We start from the raw sequence: 19,419 nt of genomic DNA, 5'->3' as shown, positions 1-19,419 counted from the left end.
CACAAACTCATCATTTTTTATTTCATATTATACTTGCCACTGTAACTCTTTTGGACAGGGGTTTCCCAGACATTCCCCACCTCGTTTAAAAGAACCTCTGTATTTCCTTTATAAAAGGGAGTATGTAATTATCAGGACTGGAGAAATACAAAGTGAAGACTGAAGAGACCCAAAACAGTATCCCTCTACTCACCATGAAGTGTCAACCACTGTTCGCATTCGGGTGCCTTTCTTTTTAAAACTAATAGTGATTATTTTATAGATAAGAAGTTGTATCCTTCTCTCCATCCCCCCCACCCCAACAACCCTGAGATTTGTAGACTCTTTATAAACCACCGTGGATGGTCACATAGTAATCTGTGTGGCATTATAGTTTGCCTAACTGTGCTCCTGAGCAAGTCAGTAGGATGTAGTGGAACGCTGGGCAAGATATTTTATCTTTCTCTGCTCAGCTTTCTCGTCCATAAACTGGGAATAATAACTAGTACCAACTTCATAGAGAGGACTGAAAGAGTTAAGTGCTTATAAAGTACACACGGGTAAGTGCTAAATGTTTTAGTTAATATATGATGATCATTGTCAAGATTATCATACAGTGTTTCACTATTATAAGGGAGTCATCAGGGAACATCTTGTACTTAAACTTTGTTTTGTTTGGGATTGCTAGCCTAAGATAGGATTTCAGAATGAAATAACTGCAATAAAGAGTAGAATCATGTTTCAGCGCTCTGATGTACATTCCCAAAGAGGACTTATGCAAGCCCATTAGTGCTTCTGTGTGAATTCGAAGTGATTGCACGGTGCAGGCAGAAGTCAGCAACTGATTGTTCATTTACAGAAGTTCTCTGTGAAAAATGTGGCAACAAATTATGTGTATAAATCACAGAATATTTGGAGTCATGAATGTAGACTCCATAGACTGCTGCCTAACAGCACCCTGCAAGGATAGCCCACTTTGACAGAGATGACTCAGCAGAACTTGGTCACCTTTCATTAGGCACATTAAGGGACACATGCAGAGTTTTGGAAGTGATGCTTAAGGAAAGATACTAATTTCTGATATTTTCTTTTTACCTACAGCTTGTTGACCAAGGAAGAGAAATGGGTCACTACTATGAATGAGATTGACTGGCTCCATGTTAAAAATTTATGCCAGTTAGAATCTGAAGAGAAGCAGGTTAAAATATCAGCAACTGCTAATACAGTGAGTAGAATATAATTAAAGGTTAGCTGATAGATTTTCATTAACGGAATTCTATTTAAAAAAACAATACTTTAATCTTTCAGGACAGTTGTCTCAATAGACTTCAGATCTTAGGAAGTCAGCTTTTTAACATTTGATTATTGCTTATTTACCTATGTTAGCCCTTAGCATATTTCAAGAAAATATATGCCTTTTATTTTATTTTTTTTCTGATAAAATAGATTTTATTTTATTTTATTTTATTTTAAATTTTTTATTGGATTTTAGGTTTTGGGGTACATGAGCAGAGCATGCAAGACAGTTGCGTAGGTACGCACATGGCAGTGTGCTTTGCTTTGCTTCTCCCCTTCACCCACATTTGGCATTTCTCCCCAGGCTATCCCTCCCCACCTCCCCCTCCCACTGGCCCTCCCCTTTTCCCCCCAATAGACCCCAGTGTTTAGTACTCCCCTTTCTGTGTCCATGTGTTCTCATTTTTCATCACCCACCTATGAGTGAGAATATGCGGTGTTTCATTTTCTGTTCTTGTGTCAGTTTGCTGAGAATGATGTTCTCCAGATTCATCCATGTCCCTTTTAAAATTTCCTCCAAAGCCTAGAAGTAGAATGTGGGAGTTACTTATTTAGTTAGTTCATGGAATCCTCTGGCTCCCACAAAATGAAATTCTCTGGCTTCCTTGAAAATACTATTTTCAAGGATCTTTTCTGTATTTTTTTAAACTATGTATACATATGTTTGGGTTTTGTGTTATGGACTTTTGTTTTTTTAATTTATCTTAAATTGTTTCACATTATACCCTGTTTTTCTATAAAGCCAGCTGTTCTTAAAAGGAAGTCTTTCAGTTCTCCATTTGAAGACTAGTTTCCTTAAACATCATCTCAGGAAATATCTTTTTATATTTATGTAGTCTCAATTCATTATGGATTTTTTATAGCAATTTGAAACTTACTAGAATGTTTTCTTTTATATAAATATTATAATTTCTTAAGGTGTGTTAATATTTACACTATAAGATGAATATACTAAAGTTGAGAAGATCTAGTACCTTGATCCTAAGTGAGAGACTTTGCTGAAGTCCTTTATGGCTTCAGTCTTTTTTTTCTTTTCACAGTGTGGGGTACTGGTGGGAGGATAGAGCAGATTATGTCTGACATCGATTTTACTCCTAAATTTCCAAGGTTTTATATCCTAGAGGAAATTAGCTTAAACTAAAAAAGAGAATCTAAAATAAAGTAATTTAAACAGAAATTTTAAATAGTGCTCTTGGGCTCATATTAGACATTTTTATTTATGCTATTGGCCCCACATTCATCGTTCCTGACATAGAGAAATGTGATTGCCTGCAGTTTATTTTGCTTGCTTTCATGAGAAAAGTTAGTGGTTGCCAGCTCACTTCTTTCAGCTAGAATTGTTTCTTTAGTTTTCTGTAGGTGTCCTTTCTGTTCCAGTTAACATCAATTTGGTAAAAACTTAACTATGAAGACCTAAGTTTTTGCTTTTGATCTTATAAAAGAATTTCAGGGTTGGAAAAATATTTCAAGTGGGGAAAACTAAATGTCAGGTAATTAATATCTCAAATAATTTGTTTATGCACACAGTGAGATCTTCATTTTCATCTCCTCCCATTTTTTACCATCTGTACATAGTCATTAGTTTATTTCTCTATTTTAGGTGGTGTTTGATATTCGAATTAAAGCCATAAAGGAATTAAAATTAATGAAGGAACTAGGTAATCATTTACATTTGCTTTTTGGTTCTTAGTTTAATTTAATTTTGGTTTTGAATTGAAAAAAATATGGGAGAATACAAAAAATAATTTAGGGAAAACTCATGTACCTACCACACAAAATGGACAAATGTTAACTTTTTGTCATGTGTTTTTATTTGAAACATTATAAATGAAGTTAAAATTCTCTATGTTCTTCTCAGACCTATTCTTTCTCTCCTTTCCAAGATACAATGAGTATATCTGATGTGGATGTGCATCTAGTCCATGTATTCATATTGAACTGTATATGTTATAATTACATATATGTGTATATGTACATATATTTTCATATTTACATAAATTATATACTGACTGTACATTCTACAAACTCACTGTCCACTTAGCATTAGGTTTTAACAACTTTATTAAGACATAATCTACATACCATAAAATTCACTCAATTTAAGTGTATAATTCAGTAATTATCAGTAAATGTAGAGAGTTCTATAAGCATCACCACAATCTAGTTTTGGAATACTTCCGTTACCCCAAAAAGATCCCTGTACCTATTTGTATTCCAAACTCCTGGCAACTGCTAACTACTTTCTATCCCTACAGACTTGATTTTCTTAATATTTCATATAATTGGAATCATAAAACATGTAGTGTTTTGTGTCTGCCTTCTTTCATGTAGCATATCATTTTCGAGGTTCATCCATGATTTAACATGTTCCTTTGTATTGCTGACTGGTTTTCATTATATGGATAGTATCCCATTTTGTTTATCCTGGACAAACATGAGTTGATAGACATTTGGATTGTTTCTACTTTTGTACGTTTATGAATAACGCCACTATACACTTTTACACATAAGTCTTTGTGCGGGGATATGTTTTCAGTTCTCTTGTGTAGATATACAGAGTTGGAATTGCTGGGTCATACGCAAATTTAGTTTTAACCATATACATTTAAACTGGATGTATTTTATTAAAAGAAAATTATAACTCCAATTAAAGTCCATTAAAAATCATTGGTTTATTAAAATGCATAGTTCACTGTCATCCCCTATAACTTGTCTCCCTTCTTCCACTCTTGCTCCCCTCCAAACCATTTGATCATCTTCAATACATGTGAATTAGTTCCTGCCCCTCCTGCACTCAAAGCTGTTTAGTGCTTTCCATTGCACATAGGTTAATTTCTTAACCTAGCCTACAAGAACCTGCATAATTTGAACCCTCCTTGACTGTAACCTCATTGTGATCTGCTTTTCTGCATATTCACAACTCAGCTCACATACTTTGTCTGCGTTTCTTAGTGCACAAGCTTTCTTCAAGTCCCAAAACTTCTTACTGCTCATTCTGTCTTTCAACTCCCTTTGCTTTTAACCTCAGCTGTTTATCTGATCTCATCTGAAATGTTCCTTCCCCTTTAATCCCTGGCTACACAATCCCAGTTAATCTTGCTCTTGTACTCTCCTGACACCCTGTACTTTTCCTTCATCACACTTATCACTGTAGCTGCCCTTTTATTTGTGTCATTAACATCCACCTCCCCCATTAGATAAGGTTCTGCGAGGACCAAGTTTACACTGCTTTGCTTACCACTGTATTTCCAGTTTCTAGTATAGTGCTTGGCACATGGATGATACACAGTAAGTACCTGTTCAGTGAAAATGAACAGATTTTAAAGAGACAGTATTTTAAAAGTACTTTTTAAGTTGGGGAACTCTTTAAATGAATTGTTTCAGTAGACAAGAGATTTATGTGAGAATTGTATGCTTGTATGCTAGCCTCATATTACTGCAACGTAAGATATTGAACTCAGGAATCTCAGAAAGAGATTCTACGGTGGTCGAATAAAGTTAGAACTTCTAAGGCTCATACGCATCATTGTTGTCCTTTCAGAACACTCAACCTTCCTCCACCCTCCAATTTATGTCCTACTTTTTAAGAATTCTGTTTGAACTAAAAACTTGGTGCACTTCTTCCAAACACCAGAGGATCTTGAGGAAATATTCTTCCAAAGCAAGAATCTATATTCTCAAACATAGTGCATGCTGGCCCGTTTAATAAGCATAAAATCACCTGACATATTTTAACTATAGGCAGTGTTGTTGTACCATTCTGATAAGGACAAATTTCATTACTACCATTTAGTTACATAACATCAGTCCCCCAGCAACATGGTTCAAATTTCAGCAACCATGGTATATGGTATATTAACTGTAAGTGACTTAAGTACACATTTGACTACTAGCTCTTCAAGGCAAAAATCATCACATAAATAACACATGTACACCAAAAGCAGTAAGCGGTCACTTAACTTCTTTCAAGTCTGCTGGTTTATCACTGCATGTACACTTCACTACACAGATGTACTACATGTACATGTCGTTGTGTTGCCTCCTTTTCTCCCGGTGATAAACCCACCATGACATTTTATAAGAATATGTAATTAAAAGAGGGAATTGACCAACAGAGAAGAAAGTAGACAAAGAAAAAAAGGTACATGGAAACAGAGAAGCAGCAGCTACCTGTGGGAGTGTTGACTCTGCTGTCAATTAAGAGACTAGATAGGCAGCTGAGGAACTTGATAAGGGAGAACTTACCGGAGTAAGTGAGGATAGTGGTTGTGAAAAAAGAAGGAAGACATCTCAGCAGACGTGGCACTGGCAAAACATTTCATGTTAGAAGAGTTCTCAAAGACATTTCATGAGATTAAAAGCACAAAATATGTAAAATATCGGAAGCTGATCCAAACTTAGGAGTTTGGCAGTTTGCCACGGTAGGAAAGATGTCGCTCCATTTCACAAGTTATATAAAGAGAAGAAACCAAGCTCTGCTTAAACTACTGTTCATCTGTAATTTACAAAGACAGAAAAGATTTTAATTCTCAGATTCTAGTATTTTAAATTATAATATAAATATTGGTTTTACTGTTTTTTCGTTTCCCAATACATGTGTAATACTAATAACGAAGGGGGTTTTAAATGTTTCAACAAAAATTTGTAAGTGTCATGGAACAATTGTAATTTTTCCACTGATTATTAAGATTGCTTTGCACAGTTTCACCTCGTACTTTTAGTCTTGCACTACTGTGCAAAAAAAAAAAAAAAGACTGCCTGTACTTATTGTGGGGTTTTTCTTTGGTTGTTGGGGGGTTTTAGGTTTGTTTTTGTTTTTAGCTTTCTGTAGTTTTCTGCTAATTAACACAGTAGAGCATCTCTCTCTTGTTTTCCATGTTTGATGCCCTAACCAGCTTCCTTTTATTTATAGCTGACAACAGCTGTTTGAGACCTATTGATAGAAATGGGAAGCTTCTTTGTCCAGGTAAATCTTTTTGATAAGTTTCAAAAGGTGGCTTGTACTCATCTGTCTTTCTTGACACTTTTAATAGTGGCCTCCAATACCTAATATTTGCAAATTGCCTTTTAGAAACTGATTTATGGAACATATTTCCATCCAGGTATCTTACCCTTATATTACAGAAAACCTTAACCAGAAAAAACATTTCTGTTTTCTGAATGAAACACCGGTCTTTCTGATTATCTGATTTTCATTTTAGTCATGGGTTTGATCTAGTTATATTTTTCCAACTTTATTTTCAAAGTTGTTCTGTTTGTTTTGCTAATTTTATTGGGATAACAATTGTGAAATAAAATATTCAGTTCTCATCTCGGCATCACCTCTTAGCGTTAGATTTAATTTAGTCCTGAATGAGCCTGACCAATGATGGTTAATAACAATTTCAACTTTAAACTTTGAAGAAGCTAGTTCTTCATCTATGGATTGATTTGGAGTATCTGGTGTTTAATCCATATAAACAACAGTTCTTTGAACAAGTCATTTTTAGTAAGTAGCAAAGGAGATAGTCAGAGCTTCCTTTTAGCATTGTTGTGTAGAAAACAAGAACAAAATTTCTTAGAGTATGGAAACTGAAAATCAAACAGTCATAGTGCATGTAATACTTTTGTATGAAGTGCAGCTCACTTTTCTTCTTTCTTGCTATTCTTGATTTTCAAAGAAATACTGATTTCAGTACATTATTATTATTATTTTTATTATTATTATTTTGATACAGAGTTTCACTCTTGTTACCCAGGCTGGAGTGCAATGGCACGATTTTGGCTCACTGCAACCTCCACCTCCTGGGTTCAAGCAATTCTCCTTCCTCAGCCTTGCAAGTAGCTGAGATTACAGGCATGTGCCACCACACCCGGCTAATTTTTTATTTTAGTAGAGATGGGGTTTCTCCATGTTGATCAGTCTGGTCTCAAACTCCCGACCTCAGGTGATCCGCCCACCTCAGCCTCCCAAAGTGCTGGGATTACAGATGTGAGCCAGTGTGCCCAGCCAGTACATTATTTTTCTTAGAGATCTAGAAATTAATAACATTCATCATGTTATCAATTTTTTTTAAGTGCCAGACAGCTATACTTTGAAGGAAGCAGAATTGAAGATGGGAAGTTCATTGGGACTATGTCTTGGAAAGGCACCAAGTTCCTCTCAGGTAAAATAAGATCACCTGTCAAAACAAAATCAGCCCTTCCATAACCAGAATTATAACTTGTACCTTAACTATCCCAGTAATAATTGTTTTTCTCTAAAAGTTTTTTTCTTCAATGATACATTTTATTTCAGGAATACATCCTTATAGTTCTAGATGTTTAAATATACAGAATTATGCCAAAGCATATTTATGTTTCTTTTTCTATGAAGATTTTGTGTTTAAAAGGAATCTTTAATGTTGAGTGACCACAGTTTCAACCACTCTATTTCTCAAGTTCTAAGATACACCTTCTTTTCCCCACGTTTTAACATCTGTGAGATTAAGTTGCATCTTACAGAAAGGGGTATTATGCAGTTATAGCTCGCACTGGTACAGAAAATAGTCTCAACAGTCAGTAGCATTTTAGGTTTAATGAAACACGGTTTATTAATTTGGGACTTCATTATTCTCTGCGCTTATATAGTCTTAGAGCAGCCTCCCTTTTGCCTTGTATCAGTGTCCATTTTCTGTGTAAAGCACCATCAGGTTTGACCTTTGCCAGAAGCCATACCTAGCTAATCAGCTCATTACAGTGCAGAAATCATAAGGATATTGTTACTGTGAATACCCTGTAGCAGGGTAATCTGGACTCAAATCAGGTTGCCCGTGATTCCCAAATTCACTTCATTAGTTTCCTGACCACTTCCCCCTTAATTTGCTTTTCCCTGAACCTCTAGCAAATAGTGCATGACAAGCTGATAGGAAGGAAAACATGACAAGTGAGGTTGAGTTAGAAAGGAAAAGCAGGGCTATAAGGAACTGAAATGACAAGAGATCAGATTTGTGTTTTTCCTTTGCAGTCTTGAGAATTCTAATATTTGAATCCCTAGGCAGAAAATAAAATCATAACCAAGTGACTAAGACAAAAAACACGTTAATGCTAACTGTGTGGTAATTACAAATTCCTTTTCAGAGTGATTGAGACAGAGGTGGAGATCATAGAAGAAATAGTGTATGTGGGCCAGGTGCGGTGGGTCACGCCTGTAATCCCGGCACTTTGGGAGGCTGAGGCGGGTAGATCTCCTGAGGTCAGGAGTTCAAGAACAGTCTGGCCAACATGATGAAACCCTTTCTCTACTAAAAAAACAAAAAATTAGCCGGGCATGGTGGCACATGCCTATAATCCCAGCTACTTGAGAGGCCAAGGCAGGAGAATTGCTTGAACTCAGGAGGCAGAGATTACAATGAGCCAAGATCGTGCCACTGCCTTTCAGCCTGGGCAACAAGAGTGAAACTCCATCTCAAAAAAAAAAAGAAGAAAGAAAAAGAAGTAGTATATGTGAAAAACATTTATTGGGAGTAAAAAACATCGATGATGATACAATTTTTACTTCTGGGTAGGCAAAATTATTGCTTAAATTGTGACACTAAGTTACTAATCATAGTCATAATTTCATATAATTTGAGATTTTTTTGTTAAAGTTTCATGGGCCCTTGGCTTTACATTTTTGAAAGTAAATGTATTTATTGGATTTTTAAATTCAGATTAAATGCATTTACACTTCTGTCTTGATCGTAGTTGTTCCTGTTTTTTGCAATGGGGAATAATGTTCAACCTGGGACAGAAATGGAAATTATAGTAGAAGAAACAGTATCTGTGAGAGATGTAAGTAATTTTACCTTTTGTTTTCAGAGGCTGCGTGTTTGTGTTTGCTGTGAGGAGCAGTAGTATCCTCTGTTAAGATTTGGAGGTCCTAAGCTAGAATTAATGTGATATACTTCATAGAATTATATGTACTCACTAGAGGAATCATTTTGTGAGCTTGACAATTGGAATTTTTTTATTTTATTTTATTTTTTTGAAACAGTCTCAACTCTGTCATCCAGGCTGGAGTGCAGTGGCATGATCTTGGCTCACTGAAACCTCTGCCTCCTGGGTTCAAGCGATTCTCCTGCCTCAGCCTCCTGAGTAGCTGGGATTACAGGTACCTGCTGTCACGCCTGGCTAATTTTTGTATTTTTAGTAGAGATGGGGTTTCACCATGTTGGCCAGGCTGGTCTTGAACTCCTGACCTCAGATGATCCACCTGCCTTGGCTTCCCAAAGTGCTGGGATTACAGGCATGAGCCACTGTGTCCAGCCTCAACCTGAAATTTTAAATAACATTACTATGTTTTCCTTTCTGACTATCAATAATATTTTTTTATTATATAAGTTTTGAATACGTGGAAATCGATTAAAAGAAAAAAATGAAAACCTTTCATCCCTTATCCTACCAATATTAACATTTTGGCTTCTTTTCCTAGGGTTTATATACACACACAGTGGTATGAATGTTTGTATATATGTGTGTATATGATAAAATAAATGAATAATTATACTGCTGTTATTGAGAACTGAGACTTTTAGTATTGGAAAACAAAGAGACAAAATCAGTGTGATTTTTAAAAAACCTGTTCTCCTGAATTTGAAATAGAAAAGTCTGAATGAACTTCATATATTTTTCTTAAAAAAAAAAAAAAGTTTTTCTGGCCAGGCGCGGTGGCTCACGCCTGTAATTCCAGCACTTTGGGAGGCCAAGGCTGGCAGATCACAAGGTCAAGAGATGGAGACCATCCTGGCCAACATGGTGAAACCCATCTCTACTAAAAAAATACAAAAATTAGCTGGGTGCAGTGGTGCATGCCTGTAGTCCCAGCTACTCGGGAGGCTGAGGCAAGGGAATTGCTTGAACCCAGGAGGTGGAGGTTGCAGTGAGCTGAGATTGCGCCACTGCATTCCAGCCTGGCGCCTGGTGACAGAGCAAGACTCTGTCTCAAAAAAAAAAAAGTTTTTCTAGCTCTGTCCCCTGACACAGATTAGAGTGAGCAACCTGGTAGCAGCATAGTACCCCTAGGAACGACGGCATCTTAGAATAATGGCTGCTCATATAGCTAGGTCAGGAAATGTATAAGATGAGCCTGGAACATCTTACCATCACAGAAAGCAGTGAAGCCACTGACAAAGACTATTGGAATCATCAACAAGATTGAGGAGCCTGCTAGTCAAAGATGAGACAATTTGAACATCAGTGAGAAAAATAATAGAAAGTAATTGAAACTAGTACATAAAATCTGTAAATCTATGAGTTTATAATTATCCTATAAAAAATACACTTATCTATGGATGCTAGGTAGCCATAAAGGGAAAAAATAAGCATTTTTTTTCTCTTGCAAACTGTATCTTAGGGTAGCTAAGCAGATAATGAGCAGTTTTTTTCGTAAACATATTCCAACTAATAAGAAGGCATTTTAGAATTTCACATTTTTTCAACTCCTAATAAATTAATGAACCTAGTTATGATCTCTGTATTCTTAAATTTATTAAGACTTGTTTTGTGGTCTAATGTATGATCTGTCATGGATAATATTTTCTGTGCAGTTGACAAGAATGTGTATCCTGCAGCTGTTGGATGGAATGTTCTGTAAATGTGTTAGCTCCATTTGGCCTATGGTGCAGTTAAGGTTTATGTTTCTTTGTTGGTTTTCTGTCTTGATCTGTCCATTATTGAAAGTGGGGTGTTGAAGTCCCTACTATTACTGTATTACAGTCTTGTCCCTCTAGAGGTCTAATAATATTTGCTTTATATATTTGGGTGTTCTGGTAGTATTTGCATATATATTTACAATGTTATATTCCCTTGTTGAATCCCTTTATATCATTATAGATTATATAGTAATTTATTATATAATGACCTTCTCCTACAATGACCATTATCAATTACAATAACTTTTTACAGTTTTTGAGTTAAGGTCTGTTTTATCTGACAAAGATGTAGCTGCTCTTGCTCGCTTTTGGCTTCTATTTGCATGGACTTTTTCCATCCCTTCACTTTCAGTCTGTGTTTAACAGTAAGGTGAGTCTCTTTCAGGCAACATATAGTTGGGTCTTCTTTTTTGTAATCCATTCAGTCACTCTATATCTTTTAATTGAAGAATTTGATCAAGGTTATTATTGATAAGTAAGAACTTATTCCTGCCATTTTGTTAATTGTTTTCTGATTGTTTTGTTAATCTTTTCCCTCCCTTTCTGGGTTGTTTACTTCTGTGGTTTAATGGTTATCTATGGTGTGAAACTTTATTTCTTTTCTCTTTCTTCTTTGTGTATTTGCTGTCATTTCTTTCTTTGTGGTTACTGTGGGGCTAAGATAAAGTATTCAACTCAACTTTGGTCATATAAAAATGCTTTCGACTTGTTTTCCCTTCCCTCTACAATTTATATTTTTGTTGCTTTAATTTACATTGTTATCTATTGTGTCCTTAGCCACTAATTATAGCTGTTGTTGTTTTTGACTTGAAACCTTCATGAAAGAGAATTGATAGATTTATATAGCACCATTGCAACACTGGGCTATTCTGAGTATGATTATGAATTTACCTATACTTGTGATTTTTATACTGTCATGTGTTTTTATGATAGTAATTATCATACATTTATTTCCAGTTGTTACACTCCCCTAAGTATTTCTTGTAAGATTGGTCTAGTGGTGCTAAATTCCTTTAGCTTTTTCTTATCTGAGATATTTATCTCACCTTCATTGCTGAAGGATAGCTTTGCTGGATATAATATTCTTGGCTGACAGTGTTTTTTTCTTTCCTATATTACCCCATTTTCTTCCGGCCTACAAAGTTTCTGCTAAAAAATCCACTGATAGTCTACTGGGGATTCCCTTATATGTGACTTAATGCTTTTCTCTTATAGCTTTCAGAATTATCTTTTTGTCTTTAACCTTTGACAGTCTGATTATAAAGTGCCCAAAGAGGATATTTTTGTGTTTAATCAGGGACCTGTGAGCTTTCTGGATCTGGATGTCCATGTCTCTCCCAGACTTGGGAATTTTTCAGCTATTATTTCATTAAATAGATTTCTGTGTCTTTTGTCATTTATTCTGCCCTGGCTAGTCTATGATTAGAAAATTTTTTCATTTAATGGTGTCTTGTTGGTCCTGTAGACTTTTTTTCATTCTTTTTAAATTGTTATTTCTTTTTATTCCTCTGACTGGGTTTATTTAAAAAGACCTGTCTTCAAGTTCAGAAATTCTTTCTCTGATGAATTTCTGATTCAGATTGTGAATTATTTTTTTCTGATTTTGTTGAATTTTGAGTTGTTTGTATTCTCTTGTTTATGAGTTTCCTTAAGATCATTGTTTTGAATGTCTCTTCAGGCATTTCATAAATATTCTTTTCTTCATGGTTTATTCCTGGAGACTTAGTTGTGTTCCTTTCAGAATATATTTCCTTGGCTCTTTATGTTTCTCGATTTCTTATGTTGATATCTTTGGATTTACTTGAACATTTACTTTTTCCAATTTTATGGAGTAGCTTTTATAGGGAGGAGCTTTTTCCTACAGAGGGGTTCTAGGGTTTCCATTGGAAATGATGTGTTGTTGGCTTTGGTTCCTGGTGGACTCAATAGCATGATCTCTACACCAGTTCTTCAGCTGTAATCCTCATTAATGATATCTGCAATTGCTTAGGCTATGGGTGTTTGTGACAGAGGTGACATGGTTTGCTGGAGGAAAGGGTGCTGGTTTGTGCTGAGACCAAGCACAATCAGAACATAGCTGTGTGTTGGTCTCTCTGGGGTGGGGGATACTGCCACATTGGCTATTGGGCTGGGTACAGGCATGTGTGGGCCAGGCAGCTGTGCAGTGCTCTCTCTAGGAAGGCAGGGCCACTGCTAGATTGCAAAATCCAAAACTTTGAGCACTTTTTGACTCTTTGACATGACGCTTGAAGAAAATGTACATTGGAGCATTTCAGATTTAGATTTTTGGATTAAGGTTGCTTAGCTGGTAAGTATAATGCAGATATTCCAAAATTTTTTTAAAAATTCAAAATTTGAAACACTTCTAGTCCTAAGTATTTCAGATAAAGGATACTCAACCTGTAACTGGGACTGGGTGATGGGTATTTGAGGATCATTTTACTGTTCTCTGCAGGTATTTTCCCAGTTTTTTACTAGCCTTTTAAACTTTACATTTTTTAATTTCAAAGAAAGAAACCACAGACTTTTTCAAAAGTGATATATTTTCCTTTCTGTACTCTGTTGAACCCCTTTCAGGCCAACTTGTTCCTTGCTCTGTCACTAAAACAGCTTATGTCAGAGTCATTTGTGGCCTCCACATTACTATGTACAATGAGCAGTTTTTACTGTTCATCTTACTTGTTCCATCAGCAACATTTGATATAGCTGACGACTCTATTATTTGAAACACTTTCGTCACTGGGCTCCAGAAGACCACAGCTCTTCCTTATATCTCACTGGTCTACCCTTCTCAGTTTGCTCTCTCGTCTTCTCTATCTTTGAGCATTCTGCTACTTGGTTGTTAGACTGGACCTGGCCCCAGAACATCCAGCTGCCACTTGGTTGTCTGACAAACATCCCAACCCAGAACATATTCACAGAAAAACTCTTCTCCCAGAAACATACCCCTCTCATATGTTTCTCTTTTTCAGTTAATGGCAGCTCCATTTTTTACTTGTTTAGGCTGAAAGTCTTAAAGTCGTCCTTGATTCTTCTCTTTCTTACTTCACATTCAGTTTCACAGGACATTGTTTTGGTTCTACCATCAAAATGTACCTAGGATCTGACCACATCTCATTCTGTTCATTGCCACCACCTGTCAAACCTGTCATCTTTTTCATCTGAAATTAATTTCATCCATCAGCTTCCTAACTGATCTCCTTCCTTATAGCCTTACACTTCCCAGTGTCTATTCTTACAAAAAAGCTGAGTGATCCTTTAAAATGTAAGAGAGATCAGTCACTCCTGTACTCACAACCCTCCTGTGGTTTCCCATCTTGCCCAGAGTAAGAGGTGAAGCCTTGAATGTATGCACAAGGGTCTCTGTGATCTGCTTCTCTGGTATATTTTTGTTTTATTTTCAAACCTCCAACCATTTCCCCCTCTTACTCACTCTACTCCAGCCACACTGGCTTTCTTGCTGTTTCTGAAACAAGGCTTATGCTCTCTCTTTTCCCTTCCTAAAGCACAGTTAAGTTGATTGCTCCATTGGTTGATTGTTTTTCTTAAATACAATGTTTAAGACTCTAAGTTTTCTTAGACTATAAGTTTGCTTTCATTCATCCACCGTGTTTTAGTATACTGTGTTTTCATTGTCATTTTCTAAACAATCCATAATTATATTTTAAAGCCTTCTTTTATTTTTTTTATCATACAAGTAATCACGGCTTTCTTCTCACTTTTTAAACTTCTCAGGGGAGTAACAGTCCCCCTTGGTTACCACTCTATTCTAGTCCTTTCTTGGAAGTCACTGTTGGAATCAAATGACATCATCTTATCCACATAAGTAGAGTGTGTGTCCCTTCAGACCTTTGCTGTGCCTATACCAGCATGGGTCTTTGTACATACATATAGAAATGAAGGGTGTGCTTTGTTTCTGTGATTTCTTTTAAATTATAAATGGGAACACTCTGCATATATTATACTAGAACTTTGTTTCACTTAAAATATTTTAAAAATATTTTAAGAGCAATATATATAAATCTGTTTTATTCTTTGAACTGCTTTAAGACGTTTCCTGCTTTTTAAAAAATCTCCCATTAATCTGTATTTTTTGTGGGGTTTTTTTTGCCATTTTTCTCATTATAAACAGTACAGCAGTAACTATCCTTACTTTTGCTTCCTTTTGCTCTAGTGTAGTAAAAATCAAATTTTATTTGCTCGCTTGCCCAAGATTTAAGTAGCAATGTTTTTCCCTCAAGAAATTGTTTTAAATACTTTAAGTATTTTTGTTTTATTGAAACTTTTGTTAATATTGTATCATTTTTGCATTATGCCATGAGATCACAGCTTGCACAATTCTTGTGAGTTTTTAAATATGATCAGCTGTGTTTCATGGATGCTAAATAAAGGCTAATTTTCTTTTATAGGGTTCAGAGTTTAATGTGTATGAAATTAGCTTCATAAATCATATTTGGCCAAAGACACACAGTTAATCCTTACAGGAAGGAAGTCATGGTTCAGACCTGGGAGTTGGTGGATGAAACTTTGAACTAAGTCCTGCTTGCAAACACCAGAAACTGTTTTTCCCCCTGCTGAACTGGCCCCATCTAGCCCTTAGAAAGGAAAGCTGACTTGTGTGCCATCTTCTTAACTATATCTATCTTTACCTACTCAGCAATCATTAAATATAGTCAGATTTGAATAGGCCTATGGTCCAAAAAGCATATTTGTCCTTGAAATGTAACTCAGAACCAGAAAACTAACATTGGACATTGTTTATCTTGACAGTGTTTAAAGTTAATGCTGGAGAAATCTGGCCTGCAAGGTAAGTTATTTACCATAACAACATATTATTTATAAGCCTAATGGAAATTTTTTGAACTTTGTTTTCTCCAGGGTTGTAGAGAAATAAAAAATTACAGGGTATGGAGAAATAAAAAGTAGTTTACCCTTCTATATGTACGTAATGAATTATCCTGTTTCTTGTTGGCATGCTGAAAGAAAACTAGTGGTATAGCTCTGAGGAGAGAACCTAGATAGGATCTAGCAAAGGTACAAAGTGGGAATGCTTACAGTGTTGCTGGGAGTGTAAATTAGCTCAACCATTGTGGAAGACAGTGTGGCGATTCCTCAAAGATGTAGAACCAGAAATACCATTGATCCAGCAATCCCATTACTGGCTATATACCCAAAGGAATATAAATCATTCTATTATAAAGATACATGCCTGTGTATGCTCACTGCAGCACTATTCACAATAGCAAAGACATGGAATCAGCCCAAATACCCATCAATGATAGACTGGATAAAGAAAATGTGATGCATATATACCATGGAATACTGTGCAGCCACAGAAAGGGATGAGATCGTGTCCTTTGCAGGGTCATGATGGAGCTGGATCATTATCCTCAATAAACTAATGCAGGAACGGAAAACCACCACATGTTCTCACTTATAAGTAGGAGCCAAAACAATGAGAACACATGGACACAGGGAGGGGAACAACACACACTGGGGCCTGTTGGTGTGTGTCAGGGAGGGGGAGCTGGCGGGTGAGGGAGAGCATCAGGAAAAATAGCTAATAAATTCTGAGCTTAATTCCTAGGTGATAGGTTAATAGGTGCAGCAAATGACCATGGCACACATTTACCTATGTAACAGACCTGCACATGTACCCCAGAACTTAAAATCAAAAGGAATAAAGCTAAGATTTATACCACCTGGAGCTACACAGGTCTTCCACTGATTCTTTTAAATCTCACTGATAGCAAATTTCAGTAAGTTCTGTTTCATGTCAGTATTTTTGTGGTATAAGCGAGGGAATATAGAATGAATGAAAAAAATAAATTGAAGATAACTGAAGTAACTTTCCAGGTGGGATCATGTCAGTGAGCTTGAAGAGACCTCATTCTCCTTTCAGTAGAGCACTTTGCTGTTCTCAGACTTCATGAATGTGGAAGCCTGTGGCTTTGTTACCTGGAAAGGAAGTTAAGGTGCTCTGGGTGCAAGACATTCTTCTCAGAGTTACACACAATGTCTCAATTAACCTCAACAACAGTCCTACCATGCAGGGGTTATCCCACATGCCCATTTTATAGATGAGGAAACAAAGGCCAAGAAAGGTGAAATGGTTCCCCAGAGTTACACAGCAAGTATGTAGGTCATTCTCCTTCCACAACCCAAGTTGTTTTCACCATGCTGTCCTGTGAAGTGATAGTGCTCACTTTTAACTTACTGGTGGCTTCTTAGAGGTACTTAAATTACGTTTTTTAACTGATATAAATTTTTCTGTATTTAAAGCTAGAACTTGGCTGGGTGCAGTGGCTCACACCTGTAATCCCAACACTTTGGGAGGCCAAGGCAGGTGGATCACTTGAGCCCAGGAGTTCAAGACCAGTTCAGGCAATATGGTGAAACCCCACCTCTACAAAAAATACAAAAATTAGCAGGGTACAGTGGTGTGCACCTGCAGTCCCAGCTACTCAGGAGGCTGAAGTAAGAGAAACACTTGAGCCTGAAAGATGGAGGTTGTAGGGAGCTGACATTGCACCATGGCACTCCAGACAGGAGTGAGAGCCTGTCTCCAAAAAAACTAGAACTAATGATAAAGAAGGTCTGCAAACAAGAGTATTGGGATTCAAAAACTGTGGCCTGGGCAGATAAATATGACATCTGTGTTTGTTCTTTGACTATTTCATGTTTTTGGTGAGTAGGGGGAGTTTCGTGTTCATAAGCATTGCTATTATTTTTAATAACCAGGATTTCCTTCTTTGATTGCATTCAACTTTCTTCCCACCCCAAAAAAGATCTCTTCTTTGCTTGCCTGTTGGGATCTCATTTCACTAGTGCAGCAAGTATGCTGAAAAACAACTCTTTGATTAAAGTCAATTTAAAATTTATAAATATTAACATATCGACTGTATTAAAATGCTGTTCAGAAAGCACTAGCACTATATTTTTGTTAAATTAATTGCTAAGTAGATAGAAATAATTTTCTTATACATATTAACAGTTGCTGGGCAATATTAGCATCTATTTTCAGCCAAGACAGTGAAATAAAACTCAGTTAATAATGCTTTGAGAAGGGATTCCATGTACATATATGTATACTGATACATGATATATGTATGTGGGTACACATAAATAATAAAGGTATAAAGTAAATATCGTATTAAGCTGGTACAAAAGTAATTGTGGTTTTTGCCATTAAAAGTAAATGCAGCCGGGGCGCAGTGATTCACACCTGTAATCCTAGCACTTTGGGAGGCTGAGGCGGGTAAATCACCTGAAGTCAGGAGTTCAAGACTAGCCTGGCCATTATGGTGAAACCCTGTCTCTACTAAAAATACAAAAAATTAGCCAGGCATGATAGCGTGTGCCTGTAGTCTCAGCTATTTGGGAGACTGAGGCAGGAGAATCACCTGAACTCCGGAAGCGGAGGTTGCAGTGAGCCGAGATCACACCACTGTAATTCCAGCCTGGGTGACAGAGCGAGAACCCGTCTCAAAAAAAAAAAAAAGAGTAAAGGCAAAAACGACAGTTACTTTTGCACCAACCTAATATAACAGTAGCAAGTGTTGTTTTTATTCATGAGTATACAGCTCTTGGTAGAAGAGAGAGAAAACCAGATTGGGGAAATGTAATTTTTTTCATGCTCTGGAAGAGATAATTTACTTAAAAATTAACAATTATCAGCAGGTTAAACCCCATTTGATACTCACTTATCCAGAAGGGCCATTCCTGATAAACTCATAAAGCATATTCTGAATTTTTTTTTCATCCCAATTTTGCTTTATAGGAGATGCCTGGCATTTACGAAAAATGGATTGGTGCTATGAAGCTGGGGAGCCTTTATGTGAAGAAGTAAGATGATTTCTATACATTTTACTCTTTCATATGATTACGTTTATGTCATATTTTCATTCAAGATACTCATTCCACTCATGAGAAAGCTTTAATTACTTTCTGTGGGATACAGATATCTATGAATGGGTCTATTTCACTTTTTTCTTACTATAGTTTTTTTGATAAAGGGAAAGTCTCAGTGCAGTGGGAACATTTCTGACATCTGTGGTAAACCCCTTGCCATGAGTGTATGCCTCGAGGAGGATTTGTTCATGAGAAGGCAGAGAACTTCACAGAACAGACATTTGAGCTAGTGGAGGAATTGTATAGATAGATACACTCTGAAGTTTTGACCCCTGAATATTTTGATTTCAGAGTTCCTCTGTAAGTTTATGGTGACAGAATTTGTCTTACCAACCATTCCTAAGTGATAGGCTTTATCCAAACTCGATTCAGCCAAACTCTTAGGGTAGCGTTAGGAATAATTTTATCACAGGATAGTGGGAATCTGGTTAGTCATCTTGTTGGTCCAGATAGCTTTACATTTCCCAGTTCAAACCCATAGCCTTAGAAGTAGAGACCCAAAATGAAGCTCTGTGAGGAAGCTTAGGTAGCTGTGGTCAGCAGCCCTTTGCCCAGTCTTCACCTGCCTGCTTCCTGTTCTGTA

At 36.5% G+C, this 19,419-nt stretch overlaps 1 protein-coding gene across 4 annotated transcripts in view; it reads left to right on the top strand.

Moving 5' to 3' along the window:
- The window catches only part of USP40 (ubiquitin specific peptidase 40), an 89,305-nt gene that overhangs the window by 47,533 nt on the left and 22,353 nt on the right, over positions 1-19,419 (top strand). For all 4 annotated transcript variants that reach the window (XR_013519163.1, XM_078328853.1, XM_008999719.4 and 1 more), the window contains 7 exons: positions 1,081-1,204; positions 2,876-2,933; positions 6,188-6,241; positions 7,333-7,421; positions 8,980-9,066; positions 15,696-15,732; positions 18,706-18,770. Coding sequence is in view for 3 of the 4 variants with exons in the window: in XM_078328853.1 (XP_078184979.1) it covers positions 1,081-1,204; positions 2,876-2,933; positions 6,188-6,241; positions 7,333-7,421; positions 8,980-9,066; positions 15,696-15,732; positions 18,706-18,770 (514 nt within the window). In the remaining variant the exon portion in view is untranslated. The remainder of the gene's footprint in view (positions 1-1,080; positions 1,205-2,875; positions 2,934-6,187; positions 6,242-7,332; positions 7,422-8,979; positions 9,067-15,695; positions 15,733-18,705; positions 18,771-19,419) is intronic.

This window comes from Callithrix jacchus, chromosome 6 (genome assembly GCF_049354715.1).
Source record: "Callithrix jacchus isolate 240 chromosome 6, calJac240_pri, whole genome shotgun sequence".
Classification (NCBI taxonomy): Eukaryota; Metazoa; Chordata; class Mammalia; order Primates; family Cebidae; genus Callithrix; species Callithrix jacchus.
This window is presented reverse-complemented; position numbering and strand designations above follow the sequence as displayed.